Raw genomic sequence first — 17,206 nt, 5'->3', positions numbered from 1 at the left:
AAGCGCCCCAGCCTCGCTCCCACCTGGCCTCTCCAGTCACTTCGGCTGGGTTTTGGGTCTATTCTGGCTGGGGTTGAAAAGGAAACCTCCCCTGCCTCTCGGCTCGTTCCTGCCTCTTCTTGCGCCCCAGCCTGGGCGCTGGGTTTGGAACCTAGCTTCCCTCGACGCGTATCGCCTGGATGGGCGAAACCCCTTCCGTCCAACCTGCCTGCTGGGGACCGGGAAGCTCTTTTTCCTGTCGGCTGACCTTTCCTGGACTGAATTCAGCTCCGGGCCGAAAAGGAGTTTACCTTCAAATGGCAGGCCACAGAGTTTAGATTTGGAGGCCAGATCCCCCTGCCACGATTTCAGCCAGATAGCCCTCCTTGCCGTGTTTATGAGCGCTGTAGATCTAGCAGAGAGTCTGATGGTCTCTGCTGATGCGTCCGCGATGAAGGCTACCGCTTTCTCCAGCACCGGAAGGGACTTCAGAATCTCTTCCCCCGGAGTGCCTTGTTCCAGATGCGAACGGAGCTGCCCCAACCACACATCCAGGGTTCTGGACACACAGGTCGTTGCCACTGCAGGTTTAAAATTCACTGCGGACGCTTCCCATGCCCTCTTCAGGAAGGCATCCGCTTTCCGATCCATCGGGTCTTTTAGGGACCCACCGTCTTCAAAGGACAGATCCGTGTCCTTCGAGATCCTCGAGAGAGGGGCGTCTGGCTTTGGGCAAGTCTCCCAAACTGAGGCATCTTCCTCCTTAAAGGGGAAACGTCTCTTGAGGTTCTTGGGAAGGAAAGCCTTCTTCTCTGGCTCTTCCCATTCTCTCCTGATCGTGGACCATAGGGCAGGGTGTACTGGGAATGTACGGCTGCTTTTTGCCTGTAGCCCTGCGTACAGTTGGTCGTGGAGAGAGAGGTCCTGCTGTTCTTCCTCCAGATCCAGGGTCTCATAGATCACCTTTAACAGGTCCTCCGTGTCTTCCACCTGAAAAAGGAACCTGTCTGCCTTTGGGCCCTGAGCCTCAATCTCACCCTCCTCCGAGTCTGAGGTGTCCGACTGTTCGTCCTCCTCCCAGTCCCTTACCGGCGCTACCAGCTTCCTCTTTTTCCCCCCTTGGGTGCCAGAAGTGCCCGGTTGGGGCTCATCCTGGGCCGGTCCCGGCTTCTGTTCTCTGAAGCTTTGAAATGTCTTGGACATCTCTTGTGTCATATTCTGTAGGAAGTCTTTAAAAAGAGATCCAGACTCCTTCTTGATGAGCTTGTCTATGCACCCCTGGCAGAGCTGCTTCCTCCAGGAGCTCGCCAGTTTCTTCCTACAAGTGGCACACTTCTTTTTCTGCTCACAAGGAGCTTCTTTCTCCCCTCTATCCTCCTCCTGTGGGCCCATCTGGGGACAAGGAGATACACGCGTTCATGTGTCTGTAACAGCAACGCCTCCCCCCCTGTGCCACTGTGAAAGCTCCAGCCGTGGGCCTGGGGGGGGGAGAGGGGGGCTGTGTGTGCGTGGGGGGTACCCAATCATCCCGGGGAGGGGGGGGGGGGGAGGAGGGGGGTAAAAACAAAAGAAAGTTGCCAAACAAAGGCCCTTACCTTACTGCAGGCCTCCCCCGCTCCTGACAGATCTGCCTCCATGCCGCCGCAGACTCTGCCTCGGTGCGATGGTTTTTCAGGGGCTGGTGGGCTCCGCCCCCCCCCTGCGATCCCCCCTCGCCGACCCCCCTCTCACAGCCGCCGGTGGAGAAGCGGCCGTGGCACAGGTTCCTTCCACGGCCCGCCGCCCATTTCCAAGATGGCGGCGGCCGTTCCCTGCTCCTGCGCCGGAAGTGACGACACCCGGCGCCCGGAAGTGACGCGATCGCAGCGTCCAGACCCTCCGCAGCCGAGCCTCCTGGCCATGCTGCCGGGATCCAGGAGCAGGTAAGACTTACCTGAAACCCCGCAGGGAAAGGCACCAATGCCTCGGTCGGCGGAGCGGGCTCTACCCCCCTGGAGAGCCCCGCTGGGACCATCTGGGGCCGACGCCCCCACCCCACAACGGGCATCCCGAGTGAAACTGGCTGAAAGGTCCCCCCCCTCACAAGGCCCCTGCCTTGCTTGGAGGAAGGGGGGGGCCCCAGCCAGGGACCCTCTGTACTCCGCCAGAGAGCCCAGATAAAAAATAAAAAACGGGCGTAGCTCCTTCCTGGCCGGAGGAAACACTAAAACTGGGGGCCAATGGGAGAGAGGACGCCTATAAGGGGAAAAAAAGGTGGAGCGGGTGTTTCCTGGGAGGAGCCCTATCTCTCAAGTGAGCTGTCCTAGAAGATGACTCGGGAAAATAAGTATTTGGTCAATATCAAAAGTTCATCTCAATACTTTGTTATATATCCTTTGTTGGCAATGACAGAGGTCAAACGTTTCCTGTAAGTCTTCACAATGTTGGCACACACTGTTGCTGGTATGTTGGCCCATTCCTCCATGCAGATCTCCTCTAGAGCAGTGATGTTTTGGGGCTGTCGCTGGGCAACACGGACTTTCAACTCCCTACAAAGGTTTTCTATGGGGTTGAGATGTGGAGACTGGCTAGGCCACTCCAGGACCTTGAAATGCTTCTTATGAAGCCACTCCTTCGTTGCCCGGGCAGTATGTTTGGGATCATTGTCATGTTGGAAGACCCAGCCACGTTTCATCTTCAATGCCCTTGCTGATGGAAGGAGGTTTGCACTCAAAATCTCATGATACATGGCCCCATTCATTCTGTCCTGTACATGGATCAGTCGTCCTGGTCCCTTTGCGGAGAAACAGCCCCAAAGCATGATGTTGCCACCCCCATGCTTCACAGTAGGTATGGTGTTCTTTGGATGCAACTCAGCATTCTCTCTCCTCCAAACACAAGTTGTGTTTCTACCAAACAGTTCTATTTTGGTTTCATCTGACCATATGACATTCTCCCAATCCTCTTCTGGATCATCCAAATGCTCTCTAGCAAACTTCAGACGGGCCCGGACATGTACTGGCTTAAGCAGGGGGACACGTCTGGCACTGCAGGATCTGAGTCCCTGGCGGCGTAGTGTGTTACTGATGGTAGCCTTTGTTACATTGGTCCCAGCTCTCTGCAGGTCATTCACTAGGTCCCCCCGTGTGGTCCTGGGATTTTTGCTCACCGTTCTTGTGATCATTTTGACCCCACGGGGTGAGATCCTGCGTGGAGCCCCGGATCAAGGGAGATTATCAGTGGTCTTGTATGTCTTCCATTTTCTAATTATTGCTCCCACAGTTGATTTGTTCACACCAAGCTGCTTGCCTATTGCAGATTCAGTCTTCCCAGCCTGGTGCAGGTCTACAATTTTGTTTCTGGTGTCCTTCGACAGCTCTTTGGTCTTCACCATAGTGGAGTTTGGAGTGTGACTGTTGAGGTTGTGGACAGGTGTCTTTTATACTGATAACAAGTTCAAACAGGTGCCATTGATACAGGTAATGAGTGCAGGACAGAGGAGCCTCTTAAAGAAAAAGGTACAGGTCTGTGAGAGCCAGAAATCTTGCTTGTTTGTAGGTGACCAAATACTTATTTTCCACCATAATTTGCAAATAAATTCTTTACAAATCAGCCAATGTGATTGTCTGGATTTTTTTTCTCATAGTTGAGGTCTACCTATGATGCCAATTACAGGCCTCCCTCATCTTTTTAAGTGGGAGAACTTGCACAATTGGTAGCTGACTAAATACTTTTTTGCCCCACTGTAGTTCCCTAACCAGGAAAGCTGCCATTTGGCGCCTCCCAAGGTGTCTGTTTTGGTCCCAGACGACTGACCCAGGTGAAGCTTTTGCCCTTACCCAGCAGGGGTGTGCAGAATATACAGCCTTTGCAGCTGCCTGCTTGTAGTGTGATGAACTACCATGGTGCAGATGAACCCTGGTGCAAGGCCTTCTAGACTCCTAAGCAAAAAAAAAAAAAAATGGTAAATGTACTTTTACCTGTAAAAAGCATATATTATTTTTTTTTTAGTAGGTGAACTTATCCTTTAAGCCCAAAAGCAAGCCTATTGCAGCTTACCAATTCTTGGATGTAATGGCGGTATTTTTATTTGTTTTAGGCAATTTCCTTGTTCACCTGGTGATCTGGCCAGTAAGTGTTGTTTTTCAACAAAACAAGCTCCCCTGCAGATGTAGTGGTCAGAGGGATGAGAAACCATTTATCACCGACAGTGGTGCTTACAATTATCAGTTTTTATATCACACCCTTACCTACCCACCAAAAAAAAAAAAAGTTGCTGTAAACTTATATAAAGTGTTAGATAGAATTTGGCTTCAATTTATTTGAATATTTAAAGCTACTAGTATATCCACTCACCTCTTCCCCAGGATGACCATGCTTGCTGGTCAAAAGGTGGCTGTGCTCCATCCCGAGGAGGGAAAATCATTACCGGCAGTATGTTACTGGCCAGATCAGGTGAAACCAGGGAACAAGACTAAAAAAACCCAACATGTCCACCACACGATTGTTAAGCTGCAATAGGTTACTTTTGGGTTTAACACCACTGGTAAGCAGCACAGTACCTAAATGGTTAGCACTTCCACCTGGCAGTACTAGGGTTGTTGGTTCAAATACAAACCATGCCACCACCTGCCTGGAGTTTTCCTGGAGTCTCCCTGTGTGGGGGTTTCCTCTCACACTCCAGACATGCTGGAAGGTTAATTGGTTCCTGTCTAAATTGGCCCTTGTATGTGTATGTATGAACATGCATTAGGGACTGAAGTGAAAGTACAATATACACGGCTCGAAAATATTAAAGGAACACTTTGAAAACACATCAGATCTCAATGGGGAAAATCTCATGCTGGATATCTATACTGATATGGATGGGTAATGTGTTAGGAATGTAAGGATACCCCATCGTTTGATGGAAATTAAAATCAGTCTACAGAGGAATAAATTCGAAGACACCTCAAAAATCAAAGTGAAGAAAAAAAAAAAATGCTGTAGGTTAGTTCATTTTGCTGAATTTTCATTGCAGCAACTCAAAAGGGTCCTCAGTTTGTATGGCCCCCACGTGCTTGTATGCATGCCTGACAAAATTGGGGCATGCTCCTAACGAGACAACAGATGGTGTCCTGGGGTATTTCCTCCCAGATCTGGACCAGGCCATCAATGAGCTCCTGTACGGAGGTGCAACCTGGCGGCGTCAGTTGGACCAAAACATGATATCCCAGAGGTGTTCTATTGGATTTAGGTCAGGTGAGCGTGGGGGCCATTCAATGGTATCAATTCCTTCATCCTCCAGGAACTACCTGCATACTCTCACCACGAGGCCAGGCATTGCTGTGCACCAGGAGGAACCCAGGACCCACTGCACCAGTGTAGGGTCTGACAATAGGTCCAATGATTTCATCCCAATACCTAATGGCAGTCAGGGTGCCATTGTTTAGCCTGTAGAGGTCTGCGCATCCCTCCATGGATATGCCTCCCCAGACCATCACTGACCCACCACCAAAACAGTCATGCTGTACTGTGTTACAGGCAACATAACGTTCTCTACAGCTTCTCCAGATCCTTTTATGCGTCATGTGCTCAGAGTGAACCTGCTCTCATCTGTAAAAAGCACAGGGTGCCATTGGTGGACAAGCCAATTCTGGTATTCAATGGCAAATGCCAATCAAGCTCTAAGTGCCAGGCAGCGAGCACAGCACCCACCCACTAGACAACATCAGGCCTTCAGACCACCCTCATAAAGTCTGATTGGTCAGAGACACTCACACCAGTGGCCTGCTGCAGTTTATTCTGGGCTAGCCTAGTTTTGTTTGCTAATGTCCAATCCTCCTGTAGGCCATAGTATAACCTGAAAAAGGGTCCTTCAGTGGACAAGAAAATGTGGAAGTGCTAGTGAGTCAACCTGGCAAGATTGGCTGCTTTCACCATTAAATTCCTACAAAACTCTGCATACTGGCCAGCTGCATTTTTCAAAGCAAGCTGTATTTTCTATAAACACACAATCCCCCACTGAAATGAATGGAATACTCACTCGCAGATGCATTTTGGGTGCCTTCAAGTCACATATCCATTTTTCACACTTGCAAACAGTGCTGGAACTACAGCAGAAACACATATGCATTTTTATAACAGAGCAGTGTTGAAGTAGCCCATGTCTCTGTTGCCCATAGCTGATGAAATAATTTGAAAGCTGGAATGTGTTTTTATGGGCACTTTTAAAGAAATACTAGTCTAATAGTACAAAAAAAACCCCACTCATTTACTGTGCTCAGATAATTAACCTCTTCACGCCTGGCCTATACGCCAAGCGGCCGCACATTTGCATGCAATTAAAAAAACATGTGCTGAGAGTGCGCACCCTGCGCGCTCCCCAGCACACGTCCGGTACTCACGGAAAAGTCCCGTCTGCTCTGTCGATTGAGACCTTTCCCGATCATGTGACCGCCGTGATGACACGTCACGACGGTCACATGATCCCTAAACCCTGCCCATCAAAGCTTCTGAAACTCCTAAAGGGGTGGGAGGTGCCAGCGGGAAGGGGTTACACCGGAATGCCTGAAATTCTCTACATAATGTAACATGGGCACGCTGGAAGTCATTTTTATTCTTTATATTCTAGCTTCAAGGTTTCTGAACAAAGACATTATCAGAGACACTTAAAGCATACTTTCCCAGGTTGTAAATTTAGAAGGGTATGGTGGTACCAGACAGCCACGAGATAAGGCCTGATCATGGTACCAATTTGCACGAATTGAGGCATCCATGTCTCAATTGAACTGTTCACAATGCTTTTTTTCCCCCGCCCATGAACATCTGGAAAAGGTTACATGGTTATGATCAAATGGCAGGATTTTAATTTAAAAAAATGCCACTTATTATATGAAGTGAATACTTGCCTACGTAATTAGGGTTTTATTACATTTTATCTCCATATTGTATCTATTAAACATCCAAAATATAGTCAGGTCCATAAATATTGGGACAGACAATTCTAAAATTTTTGGCTCTATACACCACCACAATGGATTTGAAATGAAACAAACAAGATGTGCTTTAACAGCAGACGGTCAGCTTTAATTTGAGGGTATTTACATCCAAATCAGGTGAACGGTGTAGGAATTACAACAGTTTGCATATGTGCCTCCCACTTGTTAAGGGACCAAAAGTAAATGGGACAATTGGCGTCTCAGTTGTTCATTTCAAGTGTGCTATTTGCATTTGGAATCTGTTGCTGTCAACTCTTGATGAGATCCAAAGAGCTGTCACAATCAGTGAAGCAAGACATCATTAGGCTGAAAAAACAAAACAAACCCATCAGATAGCAAAAACAAAACAACTGTTTGGAACATTCTTAAAAAGAAGGAACGCACCGGTGAGCTCAGCAACACCAAAAGACCCAGAAGACCACGGAAAACGGTGGTGGATGACCGAAAAATTCTTTCCCTGGTGAAGAAAACACCCTTCACAACAGTTGGCCAGATCAAGAACACTCTCCAGGAGGTAGGTGTATGTGTGTCAAAGTCAACAATCAAGAGAAGACTTCACCAGAGTGAATACAGAGGGTTCACCACAAGATGTAAACCATTGGTGAGCCTCAAAAACAGAAAGGCCAGATTAGAGTTTGCCAAATGACATCTAAAAAAGCCTTCATAGTTCTGGAACATCCTATGGACAGATGAGACCGAGATCAACTTGTACCAGAGTGATGGGAAGAGAAGAGTATGGAGAAGGAAAGGAACTGCTCATGATCCTAAGCATACCACCTCATCAGTGAAGCATGGTGGTGGTAGTGTCATGGCGTGGGCATGTATGGCTGCCAATGGAACTGGTTCTCTTGTATTTATTGATGATGTGACTGCTGACAAAAGCAGCAGGATGAATTCTGAAGTGTTTCGGGCAATATTATCTGCTCATATTCAGCCAAATGTTTCAGAACTCATTGGACGCCGCTTCACAGTGCAGATGGACAATGACCCAAAGCATACTGCAAAAGCAACCAAAGAGTTTAAGGGAAAGAAGTGGAATGTTATGCAATGGCCAAGTCAATCACCTGACCTGAATCCGGTTGAGCATGCATTTCACTTGCTGAAGACAAAACTGAAGGGAAAATGCCCCAAGAACAAGCAGGAACTGAAGACCGTTGCAGTAGAGGCCTGGCAGAGCATCACCAGGGATAAAACCCAGCGTCTGGTGATGTCTATGCGTTCCAGACTTCAGGCTGTAATTGAATGCAAAGGATTTGCAACCAAGTATTAAAAAGTGAAGGTTTGATTTATGATTATTCTGTCCCATTACTTTTGGTCCCTTAACAAGTGGGAGGCACATATGCAAACTGTTGTAATTCCTACACCGTTCACCTGATTTGGATGTAAATACCTTAAAATTAAAGTTGACTGTCTGCAGTTAAAGCACATCTTGTTCTTTTCATTTCAAATCCATTGTGGTGGTGTATAGAGCCAAAAATGTTAGAATTGTGTCAACGTCCCAATATTTATGGACCTGACTGTATACCAATATGTATTGCTAAAATATACTATAAATAATTTATATCGATATTAAAATGTCTGTATGCTACAGAAGGGAAGAAATCTCAGTACAAATGACCTCAGCAAATGTCTAAGATGTGTAGATAAAATGTGTTGATTATGAAAAGAAAAATTCAAAGTGACACTGTTCCCAGTTCATCTAACCAGTTGTCAAAAAGAGCAACTACCTCTTAAGCAGAGCTTCCACTTTTGAGTTGAACTCTGCTTTGTTTTCCTCCTATCTATCCACTGCCATATTTGGAGGGGGGAGCAGATACCAGTTTTTGATAGGTACTCACTCCCAGCTCAGTTTGCTGCAGCAAAGTGAGTTAGAAGTTAGTCTCCTTCCTCCCAGTTTCCTGGGAACCCTCATGGATCCAGGCAGACTGCCCGGACCAAATCAGTATGTGCAGCCTGAACTCGCACGTGTAGTGGGCACCTGGCTGTGAAGCTACAAGATGTCACAGCCTAGAGCTTACAGTTTTGATACCGGCACCAGGGAGAGAAGAGGCATAGAAGGAACGGCGAGGGCAAGTTTTCATAGCTGCTGACTTAAGAAAAAATACAAAAAATGACTGGAACTCTGCTTTACGTTTATTGCATTCCAACAAGGTCAACTCTTGACATGGTACAGGCGTTTGTAGGAAAAAGCCAAAAGTTATTTCTAATCCTATACTGCTCCCTTCAGGTAATTGGGATCATTTAGTAAGGAACATGGCACCTTGAATGACATTAGGAGAGCTTTGCCCACCTAGGTTGTTTGGGGTGATGTTAAAAAGGGACTGGAGAGGACAGACTGACAGACGTGAGCGGACATCACTGATACCATAGAATCTATATTGGTAACCAAGAACTCATTCTGCAGGCAATTTGCGCTCCAGATAAACAGTTCGGTGCTAATCAGAACAGATGTCACACAATCTTAATTTCAAGTCTCTGGGGGAGGATTCTCTTTGGAATATTCCCAAAGCAGATTTCAGCTTCTAGTCAGTCAATGGCTTAGTTGGGCATATATGACAAAGTAGACAACTTTGTGAACCTTTGTTCTTCACCTTAGATCTAAGCTTAGTCTTGCGCATGGTATCCTTAGATCATGCGCAACAGTAGACTGCGCAACTGGTTGTAGAAAGATCACGTGGTCAATTTGCATAGCCAAGTTTCCTGCGCTGCATTTTTAGACAGTTGGACCCATTAGTATATTTTTGCATATTATTGCTTTTTAAATTTAGTCTTGGAAAAATTGGTAATGAACTCAGATTATCAGTTGATTTATAAATATCAGAAGGGAATCCTCTTAATTCCAGATCCCTGCCTGTTTTCATAAATTATATACCTTTTTTTGTTTTAAAGTGCTGAAGTTCTGACATCTATATATAAAAAAACTACTACAAAATCAGACAAGATGTTTTGTTTAAATGTTTATTTATCTATGTTTCGGCTCACTCCAGATACTGCCTGAATGAAACGAGACATACTGAAAAAAACCCTTGACACGACCCACTGTCTTAAAATAATATCTTCACTTAAAAAACAAGAACAAAAATAGCAAAAAAAGGAAAAACAAAAAACAAATCTCAAAACACTAATGCATTAAAATTACATAAAGCTTGTTAAGTCACTTCACAGAATCATTTAACAAGGAAAAAACAGGTGTGGATGACTATGCACTGGTCTTGAACTTTACAAACCAACATCTGCCTTGAAATTATACAGGAGGCTTTAAGTGGGTTGGCTGCATACATAGATGAAGTACCACCCAAAAGGAACTTTGTGGATGCAAATCTTTGCTTTAATGCAACACTGCCATCTGTAGTCTAAATATGGAATAGATGCTCACAAAAACATTTGCTATAGGCCATAGCTTGTAAACATGACACCTTTATCAAAAAGCCTGGTCATGTGGTTATTGACAGCTGCAGGTCTGAAGATCTAACTTTAGAAAATAAAAACGCTCTTGGCCTGGTCAAAAAGGAAAAAAATAATAAAAACAAGCTACATTTGTTAAACAACCAAATATTCCTTTTGCATGTATCCATGATGCACTAAAAATGAAAGGAGGAATATGGTTGATGGGCCAAGCCCAGGTCAGATTGTGGTGATTAAGGCCCAGTTTGCAGGCCGACAGGACCGAAGTTTCAGCAGAACATTTTTCACTGCACCACAACAAGCAGAGTGTTACGTGACCATTACATCTGTGACAAAACCGTTACACTACAATGCTGTAAGTCATGACAAGACCCAAATACAGAAGTGACACCAATTTCTAGTGAACTTATATGCCAGAGCTGAAGTTTAAAAAAAACAAAAACATAAGCCTTTATGGAAAAATATGAACAGGCCTTCGGCTATAGCAAAGGGTGGTACAGATACAACACTGGGACCCAGTATGAAACAGTTTCCACATATAGGGGGGCGGGTAATGTTATGACCTAAAAGCACTGCAATGTCAGAGGGTGGGAGGCAAATAACCTTTACCCATAGCTGCTGTAAAACCATCAAGTGGTAAAGTTTGGGGTCCTTCTTGAGAGGGAGGGGGAAGGAGGGACAAGAGGGGAATGAAGGGGAACCTGGGGCATCAAGTCTATCTGTACTGGTAATTCATGCTGTGATCTGCAGTTCTGCCATAATTGCCAGTTCCTCCTTGAGCTGCCTGGTAAGAGGCGGGAGCTTGGTTGTAGTTTTGTGCAGGACCTTGATTGTAGCCCGTTTGTGAGTATCCTAAAAAAAAAAAAAAAATAAAGTTCTCAAATCTACTGCAAGACCGTTTACCATCAAATATTCAAAGTCGACAAATAGAAATGGCATATGTAATGTCAGAAATGTGGACCATATTTGATGTCATGAAAAAAAAAAAAAAACACAGGTAGTGAACTGTCCTTACCTTGGTATGAGGTATTGTTGGCAGCACCACCTCCACCACCACTATAGTTTGTGCCGGAGCTGTAGCCAGTGTTAGCTGGTGTGTATGAATTGCCACCTCGCCCGCCTGGTCCTTCAGAGTTATATCCTGCAGAAACAACAAGGCAGCTATTACCTTGCACAGACTTTCCTAGACAACTATGCAGCCACGGAAGACGAACAAAGGGCCATATCACCATGGAGGCTTTACACTTGCCATCAACCTCTCTTTTCCTGGCAATATGTAGATGACTAGAATTCTTCAGTATGCAGCTAAACAGTGCAGCATGGTTGTCAGCAGCTGCATTTACCAGGAGTCACTACTGAGGCTAGCAATTCTATAGCCAAGTCAAACTGCCTAGTAACATCTGTATCCAGAACTCATTCAGGAAATTCATTTTTGCTACTTACAAGTAAAGCAATTCTGCAGCCGCTACAAAAACTGCTAGTGTGATGAGCCCAAGCTAGATTTTGTATGCTCATACAGGTCATTCTAAAAACAGGAAAGAAATGAGGCGGAAAGGGTGAAGGTGCTGCTCATCACGGAGCCTAAATCTCCTTTAGGTTAGCAGATCTGAATTGTCAGAAGGCCACACCCACAGGACAGCTCATAAGACCACTGTCCAATGGAGTAAATCCCCCATGTAAATCCATCCTGCTGATTGAGTTCCCAATTTTGTTGATGCTGCAAAGCAACTCCAACTTTTTCCCATTTGGTGTAAAAAGATTTTGGGCTGTCGATTGGCAAGACAAAAATACTTCAGTTCAATATACAAGAATAAATGCAACTAGATAGCACGTGAGTCCATCTTGAAAGGTGATTTGCATTTGGCCAGTGCCAAGAGGTTAATGTGCAGCCTCCCGGTGTCTGGGCCTAGATGCCGAGCGGCCGCACATGTGGTCAGACAAAAAAAAAAAAAACAAAAACAAAAACAAAAAAAAAAAAAAAAACACAACCACATGTGCCGAGAGCGTGTGCCCTGCACGCTCCTAGCACACATCCAGTACTCACGGAAAGGTCCCAGATCTCCTTTTTTGATTGGGACCTTTCCCAATCATGACCGCTGTGACGGCGTGTCATGGCAGTCACATGACCCTAAACCCCACTCCCTGGCTTCTGAAACCCTTAAAGGAAAAAGGTGCCGGTGCCAAGGAGTATATAAACAAAATAAATAAAAAAAAATTGTATTGCATTCAAAAAACCATTTATAAGCTGCAGGCATGTAATGTCAGTCCCACACCACACCCAAGTCTAGTCCAGTCTCACCTGAGGAAGCCCCACTGTTGTAAGTGTTAGAGTATGTGTTGGAGTAAGAATAAGAGCCACCTCCGCTGCCGCCACCACCGCCTCCCTGGTTTCCCTGGTTGTAGCCTCCCTTCTGCTTCTGTGGTGGTCCATAGTTACTGTACTGGTTTTGGTTGTAGCTCTGCTGTTGCTGGGATTGGTGTGACTGGTAGCCCTGGTTGTAGGAAGGTTTAGACTGTTGCGAATGCTGCTGGACTGGGGCCTGCTGTTGCTGCTGCTGTTGTGTTTGTTGTTGCTGTTGCTGCTGCTGTTGGGGAGGCTTCTTGTTTACAAATGGTTTAGGGGGTGTTTGCGCAGGATAGCTTTCTTGATAGTAAGAGCTGTAGCCACCAGAGCCATAACCACCAGAACCAGAGCCTCCACCTGAATTGCCAGAGCCACCGCCATTGCTGTAGAATTGACCTGTAAATAAATTAGACGAGGGTTAAATGCACATCACTACCAATTTGATCAATTACATTAGTCTGGAGCATTGTAATTACCTTTAATCAAGTGTCCAGATGCTTTGGCAGTAATATGGAAAATACAAAGCTACACATTGTCTTAACTAGTCCTCAAGAAGCTTAAAGTGATTACTTTTTTGCTGCTCTGCAGAATTGTGCAAAGCAGTCCCTCGCCACCTCTTTTGAAGTCCCCTGCCAGGACCATCTGCACCTTCCTTCAGGTGCCCCATTAGCCAGCTCCCAGTGCCCTCAGTTTCTGCTGAGACCAGTAGAGGAGAGCGGTGCAGCAGCCAGAACAGAGTGTACTTTAAGGACTGGGGATTAGTGAAAAGTTACTGGGATGTTTACCTTTAATACAGGAAATGAAGGTAAACACCCCAGTAAACCATTTGATTTTGTAACCACCATAATACAGTGAAGGAAATAAGTATTTGATCCCCTGCTGATTTTGAACGTTCGCCCACTCACAAAGAAATGATCTGTCTAAAAATCGAATGGTAGGTGTATTGTAACACTGAGAGATAGAATAGCAACAAAAAACTCAAAAGAAATGCATGTCTAACAAATGATGCACTGATTTGCATGTTCATGAGGGAAATAAGTATTTGATCCCCTATCATTCAGCAGGATGTGGCTACCAGGTGTCTTTCATACAGGTAACAAGCTGAGATTAGAAGCACTCTTAAAGGGAGTGCTGCCAATCCCATTTTGTTACCTGTATAGAAGACACCTGTCCACAGGAGCAATCAGATTCCAAACTCTCCACCATGGCAAACACCAAAGAGCTGTCCAAGGATGTCAGGGACAAGATTGTAGACCTACACAAGGCTGGACTGGGCTACCAAACTATCGCCAAGCAGCTTGGTGAGAAGGTGACAACAGTTGGTGCAATCATTCACAAATGGAAGACACACAAGACAACCGTCAGTCTCCCTAGGTCTGGTGCACCATGCAAGATCTCACCTCGTGGAGTGTCAATGATCGTGAGGAATCACCCCAGAACTACACGTGAGGATCTTGTCAATGATCTCCAGGCAGCTGGGACCACAGTCACCAAGAAAACAATTGGTAACACTACGCCGACAAGGATTGAAATTCTGCAGTGCCCACAAGGTCCCTCTGCTCAAGAAAGCACATGTTCAGGCCCGTCTGAAGTTTGCCACTGAACATCTGAATGATGCAGAGGACTGGTTGAAAGTGTTCTGGTCAGATGAGACCAAAATCCAGCTCTTTGGCATCAACTCAACTTGCAGTGTTGGGATGGTGTTCTTGGGGTCATAGGCAGCATTCCTCCTCCAAACTGTCAAACATGGTGGTAGAAACATTCTGCTTTGGGGGTGTTTTTCTGCTAAGGGGACAGGACAACTGCACCGCATCAAAAGGCTGATGGACAGGGCAATGTACCGTCAAATCTTGGGCGAGAACCTTCTTCCTCAGCCAGGGCATTGAAATGGGTCGTGGATGGGTATTCCAGCATGACAATGACCCAAAACACAGCCAAGGCAAGGAGTGGCTCAAGAAGAAGCACATGAAGGTCCTGGAGTGGCCTAGCCAGTCTCCAGACCTTAATCAGATTGGCAACCTTAACTTTCAGCTCCCTCCACAGATTTTCAAACGTCAGCCACCAAACCTTAATGACTTGGAGAGGATCTGCCAAGAGCAGTGGGCCAAAATCCCTCCAGAGATGTGTGCCAACCTGATGGCCAACTACAGGAAACATCTGACCTCTGACTGCCAACAAGGGATTTGCCACCAAGTACAGTACCAAGTCATGTTTTGTGAAGGGGATCAAATACTTATTTCCCTCATGAACATGCAAATCAGTCATTTGTTAGACATGCATTTCTGCTGAATTTTTTGTTGCTATTCTGTCTGTTACAATACACCTACCATTTGATTTTTAGACTGATCTTTGTGAGTGGGCTAACATTCAAAATCAGCAGGGGATCAAATACATATTTCCTTCACTGTAGGTTTGTGGGCATTGAGTTTGTTTTAAAGAGGAAAATTAGACTGATTTTTCAGGATTCTACAAAATAGTATCTGATATCTTGCTACTCTGTCATGCTTCCAGGAACATCCCAGGGAATGTAATGTCATTCCAAGCACTGCAGAAGGGGTCAGACAAGTACCTATAAAGCTCATGAGACCCAGCTGCCTTCAATATATACACACACTTACAAGATACACTGCGCCACTTTGGGAGAATGTCCATGAAGCACCAACATGAGATTACAGATACACCATGTAATACATATGGACAAACATGCCAAAACAGAACTCCAGGATGCTGTAAACAGCCATTTGCCTGTATTTATGCCCACACAGATTTCTTCACCTCTTTGCAGTTTTAAGACTGGTGGTCCCCCCATGCTACAAAATTTTTTTTTTTTTTTTTTTAAATTAAATGTTAAAACAATTTTACTGCTACAAGGCAGTCCTGTACAATATCTGATTTTGCACTTCTACCATAGGAACGCAAGGGTGCTGCCCGCAGCTCGCTAATGCTGGGAAAACAATTACAGCAGAAGCTTATCTGCAAGTCCTGTTTGCTGGCACCAGCCAATCAGGCAGGACAGAAAATAGCTCTGCCTATGTAAACAAGGCAGAGCTCTGTTTGGACAGAGGAAAGTGAAAGATTGTGTCCCTGCAAAGCTGGGAACATAATCCATCACTTCCCTTAGTACATTAAGCACATAGCTAGGTACAGTTAACCTTTTGATTGCCCTAGAGGTTAATCCCCTTCCAACCACTGTCAGTAGTGATCAGTGCACATTTTTAGCATCAATCGCGGTATTTGTGTCACTCGTTCCCACAGTCAGTGTAAAAGTGTCTGCCGCATCACAGTCCCACTATAAAAGTCGCTGATCACCATTAGTAGAATGTTGAAAAAAAAAAAAGAAAAAAAAAAAAATTGGCATCTACAACTATGGAACCTTTACGAGATAAGAAATTTGATAAATTGGATGTAGAAAGTTTTCCAAAAATTCACTTTTCTATTTAAAAAAAAACAAATAGAAAAAAACAAAACAAAAAAAAAAAAAAACACAGCAAACTAAAAACTGGAGAGGTGATCAGATACCACCAAACCGGGGGCAGGTTGGGGAACAAAAACTTAATGACTAAGTAATTTGTTAAGTAAAGCAGCTCTGTATCGCAAAAAGTGGCCTGGTCAGGGGGGATATTTGAGGGCAAGGGGTTAATAGGAGACCTTCATGCCTCTTGGCACTTTTAGAAAGATCTATGCTGAGGACCTCTGATGTTCCTTTACGGTGGGAAAGCTCTGGGTAGAATATATGAAAACCTAAGTAATCAGTCCATTTTCTAACCATAGACACTAGAAATGGCAGTTGAAAGCTTGGTAACAAGTGTTCTTTGCCTGCCAATATTGTCATGCCTCTTCATTAGAGGTCCCTGACAGTGCAGACTTCCTGACCAGCATACTTCCATTTTAGCTACTCTTAAAATGAAAGTCAAAAGGAGTCTTCCTTGCAGCATGCAACTATCCTTTTCAGAATGAAAAGGTCAGAACTGCCAGTCTGTCTCACTACAATAGGCATATCAAACTTGACAGTAGGCTGCATAGAGCACCAAATGTTCAAGGGGCTGCACCTACCCAATTTTAAGACAGACTGCACTTGAAAATTAAAGCAAGCTATACCAAGACAAAAAGGGTCCCAAGTCTATCTGCATGCTTATGGAAGCATTCAAATTAGAACATTCAATCTTTTATTCTTAAACCCACTGAGGGTCACAACAAGAGGGCTGCATCCAGTTCATAATACAGGTTCTCCCTGTGCCTGCGTGGGTTTCCTCTGGGTACTCTTTCCTCGCACACGCCAAAGACATGCTGGTAGGTCAATTGGCTCCGGTCTAAATTTGCCCTAGTATGTATGAATGAAAGTTAGGGACTTTGCTTGTACGCCCCTTGAAAGCGAGGGACTGCTGTGAATGTACTATATATGTAAAGCGCTGTAAATTGATAGCGCTGTACAAGTACCTGTAATAAGCTTGATATGCCTGTACAAGGCTTCTGTTAAATGTAACCCACCTTCTCCTAAGCATTGTCCTCTACTCACCCA

At 45.2% G+C, this 17,206-nt stretch overlaps 1 protein-coding gene across 1 annotated transcript in view; it reads right to left on the bottom strand.

Annotated features, from left to right (window-relative positions):
* Nucleotides 1-9,882: 9,882 nt before the first annotated feature.
* The window catches only part of ILF3 (interleukin enhancer binding factor 3), a 31,857-nt gene continuing 24,533 nt past the window's right edge, over nt 9,883-17,206 (bottom strand). The window contains exons 18-20 of the mRNA XM_089662637.1: nt 12,643-13,083; nt 11,359-11,484; nt 9,883-11,195 (exon numbers count right to left, since the gene is read on the bottom strand). Of these exons, the coding sequence (XP_089518763.1) occupies nt 11,059-11,195; nt 11,359-11,484; nt 12,643-13,083 (704 nt within the window). The 3' untranslated portion in view covers nt 9,883-11,058. The remainder of the gene's footprint in view (nt 11,196-11,358; nt 11,485-12,642; nt 13,084-17,206) is intronic.

Source organism: Staurois parvus, unplaced genomic scaffold, assembly GCF_062004578.1.
Source record: "Staurois parvus isolate SC_StPar_1 unplaced genomic scaffold, SC_StPar_1.0 ptg001506l, whole genome shotgun sequence".
Classification (NCBI taxonomy): Eukaryota; Metazoa; Chordata; class Amphibia; order Anura; family Ranidae; genus Staurois; species Staurois parvus.
This window is presented reverse-complemented; position numbering and strand designations above follow the sequence as displayed.